The sequence below is a fragment of the Macaca mulatta genome, chromosome 19 (genome assembly GCF_049350105.2).
Source record: "Macaca mulatta isolate MMU2019108-1 chromosome 19, T2T-MMU8v2.0, whole genome shotgun sequence".
Taxonomy (NCBI): Eukaryota; Metazoa; Chordata; class Mammalia; order Primates; family Cercopithecidae; genus Macaca; species Macaca mulatta.
This window is the reverse complement of record NC_133424.1, coordinates 51,225,429-51,247,579: the sequence shown is the minus strand read 5'-3', so window position 1 is coordinate 51,247,579 and position 22,151 is coordinate 51,225,429. Positions and strand designations below refer to the sequence as shown.

Genomic DNA, 22,151 nt, shown 5'->3' with positions numbered 1-22,151 from the left:
AGACTCTGTCTCAAAAATAAAATGAAATAAAATAAAATAAAATAGTGAATTCTCTAAACACAAAAAGGAGTCCATGTGCTAAGCAACCCCCCACCCCCTACACAAAAGAGAGACATATCTATACATTTTATTTAAGGTTGTCTCTTTTGGAAGATCTATAATTAAGATGATAAAGTCTTTCACAAGAAACATCCAGGGCACCTGCATGCATGCAATTATAATTAATGACAGAATAGCCTCTTGCATTTCTAATCAATCAATTAATTATGTATTCAGCACCCTGGCCTCAGGACTAGTTATAGAAGTGGTGACTATAGCAGCTATAGCAGCTATGTTTTATATTTGCTAATTGCTTATTTTAAAAAATTATTTATTTATTTATTTATTTATTTTGAGACCAGGTCTTGCTATGTTGCTCAGGCTGGTCTTGAACTCCTGGGCTCAAGTGATCCTCCTGCCTTTTACATAGCTGGGGATTACAGGTGTGTGCCACCACATCCCGCTACTAATTATTTCTTTAACGTATTTCTGTGGCCTTTTATGAAGACCTCTGATGGAAATATGGCTGAATTGACAGTAGATTTTTTTTTTCATCTGGACAAAGATCAAGTGCAATTACTGCAGCTGTGCCAACAAAGAGCGCGTTCTCCATCCTTTCCCTCCGTGTCTTTAGCTCTTTGGTCAAAAACCTGGGTTGGCTGGAATCCCTCATTCTAAAGATCAAGTGAGGAGCAAACAGATTGATCTCTGCCAGCTGTTTTTCATTTTCCCTCCTAGGTCCACCCTTTACTTTTCTCCACTCTATGGTGTGCCCAGGAGGCTGGCCTGTGTAGATTACATCAGTGGACTCACGTGTTGGCTTCGGATGAGGTCAGTGAATGGGAGGCTCCAGCAGAGGATGAAAAGGTAGATGCAAAAATGTGAGAGTGTTCATTCCTCCAGCCCCTCTCTGCGAGGCTGTCTTGGGCCTTGCTGTATCCTGGGCTTTGGTAACCGTTTTCTCCTCAACTCCTTCTGGTCTAGGAGGAGGGGCAATGGCTATCAGTGCTACTAGCTTCAAATAGTTGGCTATCCCTTGTTGGTTTCCCTTAACCCTGTCCATACATTTCTGTAAATGCTCTCTTCATTAAATTATTCTTGCTGGGCATGGTGGCTCATGCCTGTAATCTCAGCACTTTGGGAGGCTGAGGCGGGTGGATCACTTGAGGTCAGGAGTTTGAGACCAGCCTGGCCAACATGGTGAAACCTCATCTCTACTAAAAATACAAAGATTAGCTGGGTGTGGTGGCAGGTGCCTGCAGTCCCAGATACTCGGGAGGCTGGGGTGGGAGAATCGCTTGAACCTGGGGGGCGGAGATTGCAGTGAGCCGAGATTGCGCCACTGCACTTCAGCCTGGGTGACACAGCAAGACCCCATCTCAAATAAATAAATAAATAAATAAATAAATAAATAAATAAATAAATAAAAAATAAAAAAATAAATAAAAATTAGAAATAAATAAATAAATAATTCTTCATTTCCCCCTTTGAAGGTGCATCTCCGTTTTGTCAAAATTCTCACCAGTAGAAACACCAATATGACCCAAGTAAATGCCCATTCTTTTAAATATGAATTAATTTGATAAGCATTTATGAGTATTTATACATAAATGTTGAATCATGTCAATAGAGAATATTTACCTTGGCATTTTCCCATTTAAACAGATTCTCTAGAAAAAAGTCAAAGCAACAATCAGAAAAGAAAAAAAAAAACAAGAAAAGAAACAAAAGAGAAGACTTCTCTCACAGCTCTCAATATATGATTCTTACCAAAGCACCTGGGAAGTATTAATCACTTTATTGTGTACATAAGGACTTTGACTTTGTTGCTGAGAAATCATCTTTTTCAATTCCATAACATTTCAAAATTGTTTCTGTGCTTCCTGTTGGTGGAGACCATATCATGTTCATTTTAAATAACAGTTTTATTGAGATATAAGTAATGTAACGTAAAATGCACACTTTTATAAAAGTGTACAATTTAGTGGTTTTTAGTATATTCATAGGGTTATGGAACCATCATCACTATCCAAATTTAGAACGTTTTAATCATCCAGGGAAAAACATTCGGTTGTCATTATTGAGTATGATTTTAGCTGTGGGTTTTCTTTTTTTCATACAGGGTCTCGCTTTGAGGCCTGGCCTAGAATGCAATGGCATAAACATGTCTCACTGCAGCCTCAACTTCTGCACTCAAGCAATCCTCCCCCCTCGGCCTCTCACCTCAGCCTCCTGAGTAGCTGAGACCATAAGTGCATGCCACCATACCTAGCTATTTTCTTTTAAAATATTTTTGTAGAGATGGAGTCTCACCATGCTGCCCAGGGCTCAATGAGGAGCTCGGGGTAGTTTGTTTCAGGACCATGGAAAGCTCCCCTTTGTTAAACTTTACCGTTTAGACAACGGTTTAGCCATTGGTTTGGGCTGAGCCCCTGCATAAGGCTCAACAGACCAGACAAAAATGGAGTTACTCCTGCTGAAGTTCTATGCCACCAAGCTGAAACTAGGTTATTTATCTGACCTTCCAATAATGTGAGAGAAAGAGAGAGAGAGAGAGAGAGGGAGAGAGAGAGAGGATAGCGGAATCTCCAAGCAGGCCAGTATTTATTTTATTTTATTTTATTTTATTTTATTTTATTTTTGAGTCAGAGTCTCACTCTGTTGCCCAGGCTGGAGGGCAATTATGTCAGCTTGGCTCACTGCAACCTCTGTATCCCAAGTTCAAGCGATTCTCATGCCTCAGCCTCCTGAGTAGCTGGGATTACAGACAGGCACCACCACACCCGACTGATTTTTGTATTTTTGGTAGAGATGGGATTTCACCATGTTGGCCAGGCTGGTCTCAAACTCCTGGCCTCAGGTGATCTGCCCACCTCAGCCTCCCGAAGTGCTGGGATTACAGGCATGAGCCACCATGCCCAGGCTGACCAGTTTTAGCTGGCATGATATTGAAACCCCCTCTGCTTTACCTTCACAGGGAAAGTAACTTTGAAATGGCCAAGCCACTTTTTGTTCTCTGTGTCTGCTTTCCTCAGCCCTTTTGTGTCTGTAAAACCACCCTGCTCTGCTCAGCTCCTCTACTCATTCTATTTTGTAAAATAAAGTACTGCCTGATTCTAGAATCACAAAAAAAAAAAAAACAAAACAAAACAAATTAAGGTCTTTAAACTAAATGTGTTATAATTGTGTTTTTGACATCTTTGTATCTGCAGGTTAGGCTGCCCCCTAAATATTTTAGAGGTGTTAACCAGTCATAGCAGGCACTTTAGACAAATGGAAAACATTGTTTGAACACCATTTGCAGAAAGGAACAAAGAACATGCAAAGAATGAAAGGAAATTCTGTGTGCTATGCCTTGTGTTCCATCAACAGGAGAATTGAGCAGGAGCTGAGGTAATTGAGTTAGGATGCCGTGACCATCTGCCACATTTTATCAATTAGGTTAGGAATTTGTGCCATAAATCCCAACAGTAATTTTGGGTAATTTAAGGACTTTATCAAAGAGACAGGAGACGTTTAAAAAATTATCTAGTTTACCTAACAATTATGAGCATAGTTTATTGAATTGAGTAAGTGTAAACATGGGGAAAAGCATCTGTATCAGAACCATCATCCTCTCACCTAGTTTATTTCAAACATATTCAAAACAACTGTTGATGTTTTGATCTTTTGAAGATTTCTGAAGTAAACTAGGTGACGGGATGATGGCTCTGATCCAGATGATGAAAATCAGCATGAAGGAGAGCATTGAACTTGCACAATAATTCCTTGGAAAAGAAGTATGCACTAAGCTTAGCAAGTATTTCATAAAGGTCTTTTTTTCTTTTGTACTTTAAAAAAATTTTTTTTAGAGATAGAGTCTCACACTGTCACACAGGCTGGAATGTAATTGTGTGAAAATGGCTCACTGCAGCCTTGAACTCCTGGGCTCAAGCAATCCTCCCACTTGGCCTCCTGTGTAGCTGGGATTACAGCGGCGCACCACCACACGTGGCTAATTTTTATGTTTTTTGTAGAGATGGGGTGTAGCTACGTTGCCCAGGCTGGTCTCCAACTCTTGGCCTCAAGCAATCCTCCTGCCTCAGCCTCCCAAAGTGTTGGGATTACAGGCATCAGCCACCTTGCCATCATAAAGGGTTGTTTGAGAAAGGTTAGTATGGACAATGACTCACAAGTCTCTCACGTGAGCAACTGGATTGGTCATGGTGGTGTTTATTGATATTGACAAACTGAAGAGGCTGTGGTTTGGGTGTAAAGGTAATACACAATCTATTTAGCACATGTAGTTTGCTCCGTCTTTAAGGCACCTGCATCATACATGTGACTAGTCATATATCACATACATGTATGTATGGGTAAAGCTCAGATGGAAGATTTGCTTTGAGAAGGCTGTCAACAACATATATTAGTAAGATAACTGTGAAAGTTGTCAGAATCAGAACGGAGTCACTAATGTTAAGAAAACTGACATATCGTGGGTGGGTCAGGAATAGTGGCTCACACTCGTAATTCCAGCACTTTGGGAGGCTGAGGTGGGAGGATTGCTTGAGACCAGGAGTTCAACATCAGCCTGGGCAACATAGTGAGACCCCCATCTCTATAAAACATAAAGAAATTAGCTGGGTGCGGTGGTAGGTGCCTGTGGTTTCAGCTACTTGGGAGGCTGAGGCAGGGGGATTGCTTGAACCCAGGAGTTTGAGGCTGCAGTGAGCCATGATCACACCACTGTACTCCAACTTGGGTGGCAGAGTGAGATCCTGTCCCAAAAGAAGAAAAACAAAAAAAGAAAACTCTGACAAATCAAGCGTGGGGAGAATATGAAGAGAAGGTTTTCATGCTTGTATGCCTGATCACAAAAACTGTCACAAAAGACTGCAAAAACCACAACCTTACACAAAGTCCATCATAACCTTATACAAATAATACTTCTGCAAGGACATCTGCTCAGCAATTCCCTGTCCAGTCTCTGACTTGTTATGATCTTTGTAGCAAGAATAATTATTTCAAAGCAATTATGTAATCTTCCTCATTTTTTCATTTAAAATCCCTTGTTTTCCTTTATCTCCCTGAATTTGCACATATTTTACTATGGTATGCAGATTCCCATCGCAATGCTCTATTGCCAAACAAACATCTTTTCTTTTAGACAGCCTCTTTCTGTTTGTTACATAGGTTGACATACATGGTGTTTGAAACAGGACCTGAAAAAGTTCACTAGCAAAAGGAAATGGTGACCGGGTATGGTGTAATGCCTTGCACTTTGGGAGGCCCAGGTGGGCAGATCACCTGAGGTTGGGAGTTCCAGACCAGCCTGGCCAACATGGTGAAACCCTGTCCCTACTAAAAATATAAAAATTAGCCGGGTGTGGTGACGTGTGCCTGTGGTCCTAGCTACTCGAAAGGTCGAGGCAGGAGAATCACTTGAACCTGGGAGGCAGAGATTGCAGTGAGGAGAGATCACGTCGCTGCACTCCAGCCTGCACCACGGAGCGAGACTCGGTCTCAATAAAAAGAAACAACAACAGCAACAAACAGCAAAAACAAGAAGAAGGAAATGGTGATACTTGGAACCAGTGGGCCGTACTTACTGAGTCACTTCCCTGGCTCACCATTTCTGCCCTGGTGATGGGCAAATTACAAGTGATCCTCCCTCCTTTTGTTAGAGGCGTTTTGACTTTATTTGGGATCTTGTTTGGAGAAGGCCATTTTTGTGAAAGACCATACATTCCTTCTGAAATAAGACTTTTTGTCTTTTCTGGTAAGTCCTTCCGGGTATAGAGACAAGTAGCTTTCTGCATTGAGTACTCTGGGTTTCTAAAGTATTTACATCCTGTCCGTGAGGCACATCTTCTCTGGTCTGTGCACCTTCTTTGGTTTAATATTTTGTTTGATCTGCACACCTGGGTTAAAATATTCGGAACATTCTTATCTTGGTTTCTTTTGATTTGGTTTGACTCTTTTTCCTTGCTTGTTTCTGAACATCTTACAGGAGCCAAAGTAAACATTCTAAATGATGGATGCATGAGGGCTACTTTACAGCTATCAGGGCAGACACCACCATCTAAAACACCAGTCTAAACTCCTGAATTCGTCTGGGCGCGGTGTCTCAGGCCTGTAATTCCAGCACTAGGAAGCCGAGGTGGGTGGATCACCTGAGGTCAGGAGTTCGGACTAGCCTGGGCAACATGGTGAAACCCTGTCTCTACTAAAAACACAAAGATTAGATGGTCATGGTGGCACAAGCCTGTAATCCCAACTACTTGGGAGGCTGAGACTGGAGAATCAGTTGAACCCAGGAGGCAGAGGTTGCAGTGAACTGACATTGCGCCATTGCACTCCAGCCTGGGCAACAGAGCAAGACTACATCTCAAAAAACATAACAAAATAAAAAATAATAATAATTTTTAAAAACTTCTGAATTCCCTTACAGGACTTAGAAGATTTTCTTTGCTCCCAGGAGATGAATAAGAAACAAAATGGCATTCTCAAACATTAATAAGGCATGCCAGATTTTCTGGGACCCCAGTTGGCACATATTATGGCCTGCTCTTATGCACATTTTTACACTGATGGGCAAATTACAACAAGGAAAATTCAGAGCTCAGAGGGTCATCATTCAAAAAACAAAACCTGCAACTATAGAGTTAACATGTAGAGTCTTCTAAGTCCTTTGTCTCTCTAATTTTTTCTCTGCCTACTTGGAATCTGCTGACTTTTCTGCTGGTGTTGAGATAAAACTCACTGCTTATGGCATTCCAATCAAGATTTTAAAAAGAAGTTTTAAAGGGCTTTCGAATTAATAGCTTTAAAATTACAACTCCATGGTAACCAACAACCTAGACACCTTTTAGAAATACAAATTTAGGCTGGGTGCAATGGCTCATGCCTGTAATCTTAGCACTTTGGGAGGCTGAGGTGGGCAGATTGCTTGAGGCCAGGAGTTTGAGACCAGCCTGGCCAACATGACAAAACACTGTCTCTACCAAAAATACAAAAATTAGCCAGTGTGGTGGCACATGCCTGTAATCCCAGGTACTTGGGAGGCTGAGGCACAAGCTTCACTTGAACTCAGGAGGCAGAGTTTGCAGTGAGTGGAGATTGCATTACTGCACTCAAGCCTGAATGACAGAGTGAGACTCTGTCTCAAAAATAAATAAATAAATAAATAAATAAATAAATAAATAAATAAATAAATTTAGAGTTGTCTGACTAACAATTGTGTATGATGATAAAACACTTATTTGAAAATTAATAATCTAAAAGAAAAAGGAATAGATAAATGTTTGTAAAGCTTAGGCTCTCAGATCAAACAAGATAGAAAGGAACCAGTAAGTAGGAAAGAGAAATGTGAGAAAAGTTAATAATATGAAGATGTATTTTTGGTAAGGGAGGTTAAAAAATAAAAGAATAATTTTGTGTAAGAAAGAATCTTTCGTGGTAAATTTTTGTCCTAAAGTGAAATGACGGGTTATTTAAGAAAAAGGAAGTATAGGACAAAGCAAGAAGTCCAAGCATGTTGTCAATAGCTAAATAAATTGTGATAAAGTTCATGAAAAGAAAATGTATTTGGCTTGGCATGGTGGCTCATGCCTATAATCCCAGCACTTTGGGAGGCCGAGGCGGGGAGATCACCTGAGGTCAAGAGTTCGAGATCAGCCTGGCCAACATGACGAAACCCTGTCTCTACTAAAAAAATACAAAAATTAGCTGGTTGTGGTGGTGAATGTCTGTAATTCCAGTTACTCGGGGGCCTGATTCAGGAGAATCGCTGGAACCCAGGAGGCAGAGGTTTCAGTGAACCAAGAGCATGCCACTGAACTCCAGCCTGGGCAACAGAGTGAGACTGTCTCAATAGAAAAAAAAAAAAGAATTTTGTGCGTGATCAAGTTGGCTGTAATTTAGTCTTTCTAAAGGTTGAACTTTGATATTGATACAGTTTGGCTCTGTGTCCCCACCCAAATCTCATCTTGAATTGTTATCCCCACGTGTTGAAGGAGGGACCTGGTTCATGGGGGTGGGTTTCCCCCATGCTGTTCTCATGATAGTGAGTTCTCACATGATCTGATGGTTTAAAATTGTGGCACTTTCTCTCTCTCTGTCTCAATCTCTCTCTTTCTCTCTCTCTCTCTCTCTCTCTCTCTCTCTCTCTCTCTCTCTCTGTCTCTCTCCTGCAGCCATGTAAGACGTGCCTTGCTTCCGCTTCACTTTCTGCCATGATTGTAAGTTTCCTGACACCTCCCCGGCTATGCAGAACTGTAAGTCAATTGAACGTTAAAAAAAATAAATAAATTACCCAGTCTCAGGTAGTTCTTTATAACAGTGTGGAAATGAACTAATACAGATATTAAAAATGCTGGCTGGGCATGGTGGCTCATGCCTATAATCCCAATACTTTGGGAGGATCACTTGAGGTCAGGAGTTCGAGACCAGCCTGGCCAACATTGCGAAACCTGCCTCTAGTAAAACTACAAACATTAGCTGGGCATGGTAGTGGGTGCCTGTAGTCCCAGCTACTCAGGAGGCTGAGGCAGGAAAATTGCTTGAACCCATGGGGTGGAGATTGCAGTGAACTGAGATGGCACTACTGCAGTCCAGCTTGGATGACAGAGCAAGACTCTGTCAAAAAAAAAAAAAAAAAGAAAGAAAAAGAAAAAAAAAAGAAAAAAAAAGCACTAATGCAAAACTAAAAAACTTTAGTCGTCTATGTTAGAATAAAGTTTTCTTAAAGTATTGATTTGCTCTATATAGAATTACAAGAGGTTCTGGTTTTTAATTCTGGAATCTGTTTAACAACCATCTTTCTATATTACTTCTATTTCTTCCTGAGATATAATCAACCTCCCTAGTTTCAGGTTCGAAATGCTATCTTTTTCATTCAGAATGCGATTTTATTCTCAAGGTAAATTTTTTTCTCTTTGAAACTTCTCAGATTTATTTATCAGAAGATCATTCTTCACAGTATCTCATTGCTTGTGATGTAAGCCTTCTGTTCTTTCTCCTCTTGAAATGGTATATTATTTTTGCTTGACTGAGGTGATAACTTTCTCGTTCCACCTTTTTTTTTCAATTCCTGTAAATTTCCGCCCTCCCGGTTTTAATTCTACTGTTATGGCCCATTGCTGAAATGTTTATCTTGCAGGTCAAGAAAAGCTATATTTTCTTCCAGTATAAATTGATTCTGTACTCTTGGTTTTTCTTGATGTGTCTGAATTGCTTCGTGTAACTAGGAAACTTCCCATGCTGTTACTAAGAGCTATGTTTTCCCCCCTGCTCAAGGTACTAGTTTTCTTATTTTTTGTGTTCTAATTCCTGAAGTTGTACAGTTGGGTTATTGATTTGACATCTTTCTTCTTTCATATAGGCATGTAGAGCTATAAATTTTTCTCTTAGTAGTAAGCATAGCAAACTTTGGTAACGTGTTTTTATTTGTATTCATCGAAAATATTTTCTAAATTTTTGTATTTGTTCTTTAATCCTTTGGTTGTTTAAGATTCCATTGATTTGGCACAAGACAAAGATGCCTTCTCTTACCACTCCTATTCAACATAGAAATTCAGCTGAATTTCAGTTATCGGAACTTGCCAACATGAAGACAATGGGATTTAGTCCTACAAATTAAGCGAGAAACTGAATGAATTAAGCCATGAGATATCAGATGGCATACAGGATTTAATATTGAAATTCTTCAATTTTACTTAGGAATTTCTTCAGCTATGGGAATAGTCTTTTGGTGATGCTCCAATTTTTAACTGGATCAATTTGCAATTTGTGTCAGAATGGAGTGCAGTTGAGAAGCCTTATGTTATTGCAGCATCTAAATTTGGCTTAACATTCAAAGGAATCATAAATAGAACCTTTATGTTTGCCTTGTAAAGACAATTCTCAAAGAAATGTACCCTTCTTAGACAAGGTGGCAAAAAAAGAGATGTACCTTGAAGGCAAGATACATTAACTGCTAGAATATTAACTGCAATCTAATTTTTCCATATTCAATATTCACAATACTTGTGAGGATATCTTCCATTTTGTTGGATATATTCTGAGACTTCTGGTTACCTTAGTATATGCAGAGTATATATCTCAACTTAAAAAGTATGGTGTTCAGAGAAGAGTCATTTGAAGGTAGCTATAATTTTGAGTTTATTAAACATAAAGTCCAACATTGAAGATTACATAAAATTTTATCAAAACTTAAAAATAATAGACCACATTGAAAGAAAATACTTAAAAAGAATGGTGATATTGATTAGGAAATTGATTAAAGTATCAGAATATACTTAAATATAATTATTCTCCTCTTTATTCTAATGTTTAGTTAACATAAATAGCTTAAAAATTTTTTTTGCTTACTACAAAATTGGTATTTTGCTTTAACATATGTATGTTATTGTTTTACCCTTTAGGATATAACAGAATATTATAATTAATACAGGAATTTTTCAAACATTACATAGTTTCAATTACTTTAGTATTCATACCTTTTCAAATTTGTACTACTTTGGACAATATATACTCAGCTGTTATTGATTTCTAATTTAATTCAATTTTTGTCAACATGCTTTGTATGACTTGAATCCTCTTACGTTTATTGAGACTTGTTTTATGGCCCATACTGGTTAAGTATCCCCTGTCCACATAAATGAATTTTACTGTCATTGAGGAGAGTGTTCCACAAATATAAATGAGATCAAGTAAGTTGATATGTAGCTCAAATCTGCTACACCCTGTTGCTTTTCTGTGTTTGTTTTCTCAATTACCAAGATAGATATATTGAAATATCTGACTACAATTTGATATCTGTCTCCTTTTTAATCTAACGGATTTTTCTTCCCGTACTTAGAAGCTTTGCTTTTAGGAGCAAAATTTATGTATGTTTTTTCTACTCGATGAGCTGTCTGCTTTATCATTATTATGATGTACCCTTCTTTATCCCCGGTAATAGTCTTTGTCCTGGAGTCTACTTTGTTTTTAATAAAGCCACTCCAACTTTTTTGACTAGTGTTAGGATGGTGTATATTTTCCCATCCTTTTACGCTTAACCTTTTAGTGCTTTTCATTTAACATATTACCCGTAGGTAGCACACATTTGGGTCTGACTTTTTATTTATTTATTTTTTATTATTATCTTTTTTTTATTATACTTTAAGTTCTAGGGTACATGTGCACAACGTGCAGGTATGTTACATATGTATACATGTGCCATGCTGGTGTGCTGCACCCATTAACTCATCACTTACATTAGGTATATCTCCTAATGCTATCTCTTCCTGCTCCCCCCACCCCACGACAGGCCCCAATGTCTTATGCTCCCCACCCTGTGTCCAAGTGCTCTCATTGTTCAATTCCCACCTATGAGTGAGAACATGTGGTGTTTAGCTTTTTGTCCTTGCAATAGTGTACTCAGAATGATGGTTTCCAGCTTTATCCATGTCCCTACAAAGGACATGAACTCATCCTTTTTTATGGCTGCATAGTATTCCATGGTGTATATGTGCCACATTTTCTTAATCCAGTCTATCATTGATGGACATTTGGGTCTGACTTTTTAAAAATGCAATCTGACAATCTTTTTAAGTTAAGGTGTTTAGACCATTTACATTTAATGTGATTATTGATATGGTTGAGTTGATTATCTTGTTATTCGTTTTCTGTCACAATTCTGGAATGAAAAGACGTTTTGCTCTTTAGTATTCCATGTTTCCTCCTTATGTGGCATAGGAAACTAGAAAAATGATTTTGAAAGTTCAGTGTTGTTAGACTACAACAGTGAAATCAGGCTCTTCCTAGAAAAAGCAAGCCCTTTTTTGCATTTGTTTATACTATTTTAACAAAGTGTTAATTATTCATCCTTCAAGATAAAGCAGCAATTCTCTGTGTATTTTTATCCGTTTCCATGTCGTCCTGAATCACGTTTTTCTCTCCAGGTAACAGGAACATTGTCTCGAGGAATCCAAGACATTTGATTCTGAAATCTCCAATGTGAACCATACTTCCTGTCCTAGTATATAACCAACCAATTCTTTAGTTCAAGCTTTTCAAATTTATCCTAAGTCCCCTTCAAATAGCACAGAGAAGTGGAAGTCTATTGCTGGGAGTTAAAGCACCCACATCTTGACATAATTTTACTTTAAATTCTTCTTTCTTCTTTAAAAGTTCTGCTCATTTGCATTCTCCATGGAGAGAAAAAGCAAGTTATACTGACGCTCCAGAGGGAAACGCTCCTCTCAGATGGGGATCCTCGCCCAAGGCAGAAACCTGTGCACCCCGCGGGCTGGAACTCCCACGAATCCACTAGTCTCGGCTCCCTTTGGGGTCAGCCCCCATAGTATGGTGGGATCAACCCGAGAGGCTCAGAGCTCAAGGCTTCTGAGGCTTTTTCTGTTCAGGACTGTATTTCCCAGCGGCCACCGCGCCAGTTCACTTCCGGTCTCCGGGGTGACGACATAGTGCGGTGAGGTCTTCACGTCCGAGGACGAGATCCGTGGCTGCGGGAGGTCTCTGGTGACTGGGGCTGGAGCCTGACTGACCCGACAGTGCGGGTGGGCTAGAGGGAGGTACTCAGAGTAGGAACCCCGGGGCGCAGACGGGATCTGTCGGATCCCCAGGCGTGCGTGTACGCGGGCATCAGAGGAGGGGGATTGTGAGATCATGAGTGACGGAGGGGACTGTGTGAGTGTGTGCGTGAGGCCCTATGCACAGGCCCGGGAAGGCGTGTGGACGCAGCGCACTTTGCTGGGGCTGTGTGAGCGTCACTATGCTGGTGCCCGCAAGCTCCTGCTGCTTCCTCCCTCTTTCCCCTTCACAGCTGCGGGGACTGCAGCAGAGCAATGGCCCCAGTAGGGAGGTCAGATATTGAGCCGAGAATGAAGCTTTACACAAGAAAGCGCAGAAGTGCCCCCGACTGTTCCCCAGGAGGGCAGCTACATGTTGAGAACCACAGCGTCCTCAGAGCTCTGTCCCCAGAAAGCAGCTCCAAACTGGTTGTACTGGTTGAACCGATTCCGCCTCCTTTTACTTCCTTCCTATTTCGTGTGAAGTGAGGGAAATTGTGGCCATGGAGGGAGGGTGCTTTCAAACTCAGTCTGCGCTCCAAGAAAAACCTGGAGTCTCACGCTTGCCGTACCCTTCCCCAGTCGTGTTATTATCCAAAAGAAGCACCTGGAGGAAGATGAGAGCATTATTTCTGCACATCTAAAAGTCAAGGGTGAGTTCGTGCTTTGTATTTGCTCAAGAAATGCGTTTTTGATTTTAGAATATTGAGATTCCCATAAATTTTCAGTGAATCTAGGGGGATATGCAAATTAATTCGTGCACCCTCCTTCACCTTTCCACTTAATATTCACAAAACCATTTGGCAAATCGTTCACACCTTCCTGTGCGCTCTCTTTTTCGAAGCTGGTATGGAAATACACCTCCAGTAGTTAATATTAAAACTCCATTTAGACCCATATTTGGGAAGGAGGAGATTAGTGTTTAGGTGGAATCCCACACCAGACGTCAGTTGGTCTTTACAGACCTCCTTTTCAAAACAGGGAAGAATGGAGATGGTTGGATGATTTCCATTAGTCTGTGAGGCATTCGGGAGTGGAAAACTGACCGCACAGAAATTGGTATCAACAAGAGCCAGGATTTTTCCAGGGAGTCCATGAGATGATATTTGTTATACTTGCCAGATCTCTCTGAGGTTTGGCAGCTTCCGTTGTGTTTTGGGCGTGTGTGTGTGTGTGTGTGTGTGTGTGTGTGTGTGTGTGTGTACTGTGAGAGGCAATACACTGTTGTGGTTAAGAATAGGGGAGTGGATCCAGAGTATTTGGGTTGGAATGTTGGTTCTATCATGAGAATGAATGAATATCGTAAAGCCCCTTAGAGCAGAGATAGGCATATAATAACGTTTAATATGTTTTAACTGTTGTTTTTGTGTAGTCATTTTAAGTCATTCCCTTGACTCTCTATAGAACAGGAACATTGGGAATATGTGATTCATTGCGATGGCTGCTTGTATATTAAGAAAATGAGTGAGGTGCTCAAATGATCTAGGACAGAAATTCTTTTTAAATCGACAGATATAATTGTATGTATTTATCATGTGCAACATGAAGTTTTATGGTATGTATACATTGTGGAATGACTAAATCTAGCTAATTAACAATGCATTACCTCACATAGTTATCATTTTTGTGGTAAGAACACTTAATATCGCCGGGCGCGGTGGCTCAAGCCTGTAATCCCAGCACTTTGGGAGGCCGAGACGGGCGGATCACGAGGTCAGGAGATCGAGACCATCCTGGCTAACACGGTGAAACCCCGTCTCTACTAAAAATACAAGAAAATTAGCCGGGCGAGGTGGCGGGCGCCTGTAGTCCCAGCTACTCGGGAGGCTGAGGCAGGAGAATGGCGTGAACCCGGGGGGGCGGAGCTTGCAGTGAGCCGAGATCGCGCTACTGCACTCCAGCCTGGGGCACAGAGCAAGACTCCGTCTCAAAAAAAAAAAAAAAAAAAAAAAAAAGAACACTTAATATCCACTCTCCTAGCATTTTTCAAGGCTACAGAATATTGTTATTAATTGTAGATACCATGTTGTGTAATAGATCTCTTGAACTTATTTCTCTTCCTGAAATTTTGTATCCTTTGACCAACATTTCCCCAGTCAACACTGCCCTCCTTCCTCCCTCACCCACATTATCCCAGATCTGTAAATACCATTCTACTCTCCACTTCTGTGATATCAACTTTTTTAGATTTGGCTGATGAGTGAGATCGTGTGTCTTTCTGTGCTTGGCTTACTTCACTTAATATGATGTTTTCCAGGCTCATCCATGTTTTTGCAAATGACAGAATTTCCTACTTTTTATGGCTAAATAGTATTCCCTTGTGTATATATACCTGCATATATATTACATTTTCTTTATCCATTCATTGATTGTTAGACACGTAGGTTGATGCCATATCTTGGCTATTGTGAATAGTGCTGTAATAAACATGGCTGTGCTGATATCTCTTTGACATACGGATTTCATTTCCTTTGGAGATATATTCCCAGTATTGGGATTACTGGATCATATGGTAGTTGTATTTTTAACTTTTTGAGTAACCTCCATACTGTTTTACATAATGGCTGTGCCCATTTACATTCTTGCCCACAGTGTGCAAGAGTTCCCTTTTCTCTACATTCTTGCCAATACTTGTTAACATTTGTCTTTCTAGTAGCCACCCTAACAGGTATGAGGTAATATCTTATTGCAGGTTTAATTTTCATTTCCCTTATGATTAGTGATGTTGAGTATTTTTTCATATACTGTTGGCCATTTTTTATGTCTTCTTTTGGGATGTGCCTATTCGGGTCCTTTGCCCATCTTTTAATCAGGTTTTTTTTTTGCTGTTGAGTTGTTTGACTTCCTCATATATTTTGGATCTTAATCTCTTATATATATGGTTGCAAATATTTTCTCTCATTCTACAAGATGTCTCTTCACTTTGTTGATTGTTTCCTTTTCTGTGCAGAAGGTTGTTAGCTTGATATCATTTCATTTGTTCATTTTTGCTTTTGTTGCCTTTGCTTTTGAGGTCATATCCCAAAAAAAATCATTGCTCAGATCAGTTTCATAGAACTTTCCCCCTATGTTTTCTTCTATTTGTTTCATAGTTTAGGATCTTACATTTAGGTATTTTATCTGTTTAGAGTTGATTTTTGTATAATGGTTTGAGATAAGGGTCTAATTGCATTTTTCTGCATATGGATACCTATTTTTCACAGTAGTATTTTTTGAAGAGTCTTTTCCCCATTGTATGTTCTTGGCACCCTCCTCAAAACTCAGTTGGTTATAAATATATGGATTTATTCTGGGCCTCTCTATTCTGTTTCTTTGGTCTATGTGTCTTATTTTATGTCAGTACCCTGCTGTTTTGGTTACTATAGCTTTGTAGTATATATTGAAGTCAGATAGTTTGATACCTCCAACTTTGTTCCTTTTTGCTCAAGATTGCTTTAGCTATTTGGGTCTTTTGTGGTTCTATACAAATTTTTGCATTTTTTGTTTTTTCCTATTTCTCTAAGGAATATAGGACAGAAATTCTTAACCTGAGTTCTTGTGACTCCATTTATGGTCTCAGGGACCAAGAGCTCTTGAAATAAAATATTGAAGTATTATAGAAATTTATAAATATGGGTTTTAGAGGGAGAAATAGTGTATCATTTCATAAGATTATAAAAAAATTTATGTGACCCATGAGGTTTGGATCCATTGATCTAGATAGAACATTGTTTCTCAGCTGGGGTGATGTTTAGAAACTTTTGATTGTCATGATGTCGGGGAGGGTGCTACTTAGATCTAATGGATGGAGGTCAGGAATGCTGCTGAACATTATATTATGCACAGGATAGCTCTCCCCACTCCCCCAACTAAGAATTATCTAGCACAATATGTCATTAGTGCCTAGGGTGAGAAACTGTGGTCTAGAATCAAAAGATTGTGATATCTGGAATGACATTGTAAATGATCTTGTATAAACTAAGTGTTCTGTAATACAGAAATCATTAAGTTAATCATATTAGACTTAAGTGATAGAGTGTTATGCAGGTAATAAAATGATGTCTATAAGGAATTATGAAAAGTATTTGATATATCATTAAGCAATATTCATGCTATGAGCAATAATACTCAAGAAAATGTTACATGAGACGGGGTACAGTGGCTCACACCTGTAATCCCAGCACTTTGGGAGGCTGAGACAGGCAGATCATTTGAGGTCAGGAGTTTGAGACCAGCCTTGCCAACATGGTGAAACCTTGTCTCTACTAAAAATACAAAAACTAGCCAGGGGTGGTGGCAGGTGCCTGTAATCCCAGCTACTCAGGAGGCTGAGGCAGGAGAATTGCTTGAACCTGGGAGGCAGAGGTTGCAGTGAGCTGAGATCAGGCCACAGCACTCCAGCCTGGGTGACAGAGCAAGACTTCACCCCTGCCCCCCCAAAAGAAATTGTTATATTGTATATGAATCCCATATACTAAGATAGGGTTTTTGTATAAGAATTCTGTAAGAATCATATCTAAAGGCATTCTATAAGAATTATATCTAAAATAATATTTTAATTGGTTATTTGGTGAAGAAGGAAACCAAGCATGGTGGTGTATATTCCACAAATTTTCTCACATAGTTTGCAAATGCCACTTATCTGCATTGTGTTCATTCGGAGAAGAATCTTGATAATGAGAATATCTAATTATATTGGTGAGATACAGCTAAAGGATATTAGAACTACCTGATGTTATTTTTTATAGTCACATTAACCTCTTGTTGAACCTCATGACAGGCTCAGGTTTTTTTTCCTGATAACTCTGTTTTTATTTTTTACTTCAAAAGTAGAAATAGACTATCATTAATGCATACAAGACATTGGTTGGGGACTTGCAGAAAATTCTTTATAGAAATTGTTCCAATATACATAGAAAAACATAGACATCTTAGTGATGGTCAAGAATTGGAAAATAAAGGAAACAAACTCATTAAGTAAAAACAACAGCTCATTAGATTATCCTGATTTTTTCCCCCCAAGTTCAAAGGGAGATTTCTAAATAAAAAGTGTCTTTCATCTAATTTGGAGAAGTTTCCTCATAGGAAAGAAATGTGTATATACATTTACATATGTCCATATATAGAGATGCATACACACACACGTGTGTGTGTGTGTGTGTGTATATATATATATATATGTGACTATAACTGTAAATATTCCAAGTTAATGCCTGGGTGTAGTTACAATTTTTTTTTTTTCTGACATGAAGTCTCGCTCTGTTGCTAGGCTGGAGTGCAATGGTGTGATCTCGGCTCACTGCAACCTCTGCCTCCTGGGTTCAAGCGATTCTCGTGCCTCAGCCTCCCGAGTAGGTGGGATTACAGGCATGTGCCACCACACCCAGCTAATTTTTGTATTTTTAGTAGAGACGGGGTATCACCATGTTGGCTAGGATGGTCTCGATCTCCTGACCTCATGATCTGCCTGCCTTGGCCTCCCAAAGTGCTGGGATTACAGGTGTGAGCCACCGTGCCCGGCCACACCTTTTTGCTTCTTAAGCAAAAAGAAGAAAATTGGAGCTACACAGAGGAGAACTCTTAACATGCATGTAATTTTCTAAATTTTTTTCTATTGATGTCTGTTAGTCTTTTTATTAATATTTCTATATACATATATTTTACAAATGTAATCATATTATCCTGTTTTGTAATCTAATTTTTCTGTTAATCATAGAGTACCATGTATTCTATTACGTGGATGTTCTAAACTGTATTAACCAACTGGCTTTTGCTGAACTCAGAATGCTGAACACTGCCCTTGCAATTCTGTCTGTATATCCTTTCCAGTTCTCATGCCTTGCCCCACTGCACCCAATCCTGATTTCACAAAGAGGTTCTGGATTGGATGATGCGATCCCTTCTCAGCTCTGAAAGATGGGACTAGGGGAGGAGGATCTGCTTAGGGCAGGATCAGAGGTCCAGTCCTAGGCCAAGATAGGTATCCCAAGAACGGAGGACTGGCTGGAAGCCACAACTTCAAGGCAGAAATGCCTGTGCTCAGCATTCATGCTTCTGCCGCAGGTTGCCTTGGATGTAGGCGAGAGCTTGGTTTCATCCCAACTCCACCTATTCACTGCCAGTTTATTTGTGAGAGAGTGTGTGTGGGGACGAGGGGAGTGATGGGAGGTGGTGGAAGTGTGCATGTTAGCAGGAGTAGTTGAGAAATAGGAATGGAGAATAAAATAGTTATTTGCTTCAATGCTTTGAGAGCATTGAGACACAGCTTTAATTATGGCCTTTTCTTGTTGTTGTTTTCCAGGGGAGAAGCACGAGGAAGATTGACCAATTTTGTAATTCTAGAAACATGGTCCATGTAAGTTGATATTTCTCTCTTTTCCTTCAAATATGGTGATTTTCGGGTTAGGTGACTGTTATTATTTAACCTGAAGCTTCTTACCCAGGATCTATGATCTTACACCCCAGTTTGTCCCATTATAGTGAAGGTTGGTGACAACAAAAAAAAAAAGTCAGTGCTCTTGCTATTTGTACCTCTGTTTCCTGCTGGCTTTGATGTTTTCTTTGAACAGGTTATTCAGTCTGTGCTCTGTGCTCAGACCTTGGTCAGGAAGAATATTGGAACAGTGGAGGAATCAGTCCCCACAGGGAAACAGGGTCTTATGGGTTTGATAAGTTACAGATGATTGACCACACTTGGGAACACTTTGAAACTTCACAGACTAGAGCTTTCCAGGTAGCTAAGGTAGAATTCCATAGTGAGTGGCCTCAGTCTGCAAGTGTGACAAGGTGTTCTGCTTTATGAGGCTTTTAGGAAAGTGATCAGTGAGGACAGTGGGCAGTAACAGGGAGAAGATAATTCAGGGCATGAATGATAGGTGATTACAGATTCTCTGGCCGGACGTGGTGGCTCACGCGTGCAGTCCCAGCACTTTGGGAGGCCGAGGCGGGTGGTGGATCACTTGAGGTCAGGAGTTTGAGACCAGCCTGGCCAACATGGTGAAACCCCGTCTCTTCTAACAACAACAACAACAACAATATTAGCCTATTGTGGTGGTACGCACCTGTAATCCCAGCTGCATAGGAGGCTGAGGCAGGAGAATTGCTTGAACCCGGGAGGTGGAGATTGCAGTGAGCTGCGATCGTGCCACTGCACTCCAGCCTGGGTAACAGAGTGAGACTCTGTCTCAGGAAAAAAAAAAAAAATTATCAGAATTGGGAAAATCCTTAGAGGCCCTGGCCATCCTCAATGTATAAATAGAAAAAAATGAATAAATCTAATATGTCAATTATATTGACTTTCATGCAGCTTTTAAAAATCATTTGTCATGACAAGAAAAATACTTTTGCTATCATCTCATACCATAATGAGCTTGAGGATTAAGAACATTCTTCAATTGTATGCAACCCCCACCTTTTTTTGTTTGTTTGTTTTTCTGAGATAGGGTCTTGCTCTGTGGCCCAGGCTGGAGTGCAGTGGCGTGATCACAGTTCACTGTAGCCTTGAACTCCTGGGCTCAAGCGATACTCCTACCTCAGTCTCCCAAGTAGCTGGGACTACAGGTACGTGATACCACACACAGTTACTTAAAGTTTAATTTTTGCAGAGACAGGATATCATTATGTTGCCCAGGCTAGTCTCAAACTCCTGGGTTCAAGCAATCCTCCCACCTCGACCTCCTGAGTAGCTGGGACTATAGGGATGAGCCACCATGCTCAGCCAGCAGCAGGATTCTTGAAGAATGTGCAGGCACTCTGTGAATTTCCATATTGTTTTTTTCTTACAGTACACTCCTTCACTTCCTCTCCTTTCATCTTGAAACAATTTTCTTCAATTTCACCATAACACATGTGTTTGTGGTTTCAGGGATCAGTGACATTCAGGGATGTGGCCATTGACTTCTCTCAGGAGGAGTGGGAGTGCCTGCAGCCTGATCAGAGGACCTTGTACAGGGACGTGATGTTGGAGAACTACAGCCACCTGATCTCACTGGGTAAGGTCATTGGTCCCAGTTATTTTTGTGTCTGTTCTCTGGAATATCAGCTTTCTTCACCGTGAATTTCAGGGCTATCTTTTAAGAGGTGGCTGAATTCCTTCTTGTTCCCAAAGGAATGGATTGAGATTTGTTGGGTTGAAAACAGGCACCTCCCTGAGCCCCTGTATCTTGCCTACTCCACAGTGGCCTCCATTACACTGGTCCTTTCTGTAATTGCCTCTCTCTCTCCATGACCATGGGGCTGAATTTGAAATCTTGTACGTTCATTGAAAGATACTGCCTAAGAACCAGGTTTCATGTTATGTTTGATGTCAGAATTACTGTAGATTTTCTGTTTTTTGGTTTGTTTTTGTTTTTTTGGCCCACCTGTAAGGAGAAGAGTGTCTTGAATTTTTCTATCAAAGAAACCTCTATGATCACTGGGAGGCTGAGGCTGCAGTGAGCTGTACCCATCACTGCATTCCAGCCTGGGCAATAGACTGAGACCTTGTCTGAAAAACAAAAACAGACAAACAAAAATGTCTGTTATTTACATACACTGATTGGGTTGACAGAAATTCATTTAACACTAAAGTGAATGCATTTCATTTCCTTCAATAAACATTGCGTTACTTGTTTTGTAGCTGAAAGTTTCAGGCTATGGAGTTTATGTATTTTCATTGAGTGAATATACTGAGTGAGCTGTATATGTCTAAGGATGCAAAATAAATGACAATAATAAACATAATCTTGACTTTGTGCTACTGTATATCACGCAATGTTAGAAGTATTTTACTTATATTAACTTATTTAGTCTTAGTATCAATCCTATAAAATAGGTGTTATATCATCCCCATTTTAGAGCTGGGAAAACTGAAGGACAGAGTTTAAATGACTTACCTGAGGTCATACTGCTAGTGAGTAGCAGAGACAGGATTTGAACACGGCAGTCTGGCTTGAAGTTTCCTGCTCTCAACCATTCAGTTATCCCTCTTTTTGAGGGATAAGATTCTGAGTTAGAAAAGAGTTCTCTTACTCAACCTCTCACTCTTATCTGAAGTCTCTTCTCAATATTGTTTTGACTTGTAATTTATTATAAGTTTAAGCAGGTCACAAAGATTTGAAAAAAAAAAATTTGTATTAAAAAAATTTTACATGTGTCATTTCTTTTACGCAGGAAGTTCCATTTCTAAACCAGATGTGATTACGTTACTTGAGCAAGAGAAAGAGCCCTGGATGGTTGTAAGGAAAGAAACAAGCAGATGGTATCCAGGTAAATGAGGGTAAAGCAGGCAGGGGGAAGCCATCATTGTCCCGGACAGCCATGTGCTCAGAAAGGAGTCACACCCCTGAGATGTGGTTTGAAAAACTTTCTTCGATGACCTAAGTTGTGTTGGATAAAAATGCCCAAGACCTGGGAAGGAAGTAAAGATTATAGCAGAAGCCGTCGCCAAGGAACTTCATCATTTACTAACCACCTAATTTCTGTTCTCTTATTTCCTTCCCCTTTTAGTGGAATAAGTTCCCTCTGTTTTTCCCAGTGTAAACTTTTTTTTTTTTTTTTTAATGGAATCTTGCTCTGTTCTGCAGTGTGGAGTGCAGTGATGTG

The 22,151-nt window shown here is 40.0% G+C and overlaps 1 protein-coding gene across 18 annotated transcripts in view; it reads left to right on the top strand.

Annotated features, from left to right (window-relative positions):
• Positions 1–22,151, top strand: part of LOC700344 (uncharacterized) — a 54,795-nt gene that overhangs the window by 24,341 nt on the left and 8,303 nt on the right. The window contains exons 1-6 of one of the 18 annotated variants that reach the window (XM_077982858.1): positions 12,483–12,533; positions 13,173–13,243; positions 17,839–17,920; positions 18,871–18,924; positions 20,434–20,560; positions 21,720–21,815. In XM_077982858.1, coding sequence (XP_077838984.1) covers positions 18,916–18,924; positions 20,434–20,560; positions 21,720–21,815 — 232 coding nt within the window. In that variant the 5' untranslated portion in view covers positions 12,483–12,533; positions 13,173–13,243; positions 17,839–17,920; positions 18,871–18,915. Of the gene's footprint in view, positions 1–777; positions 907–12,453; positions 13,244–13,994; positions 14,220–17,838; positions 17,937–18,069; positions 18,925–20,433; positions 20,573–21,719; positions 21,816–22,151 lie in introns of those variants that run through there. The other 17 variants (XM_077982859.1, XM_077982861.1, XM_077982862.1 and 14 more) reach the window with 17 other exon arrangements.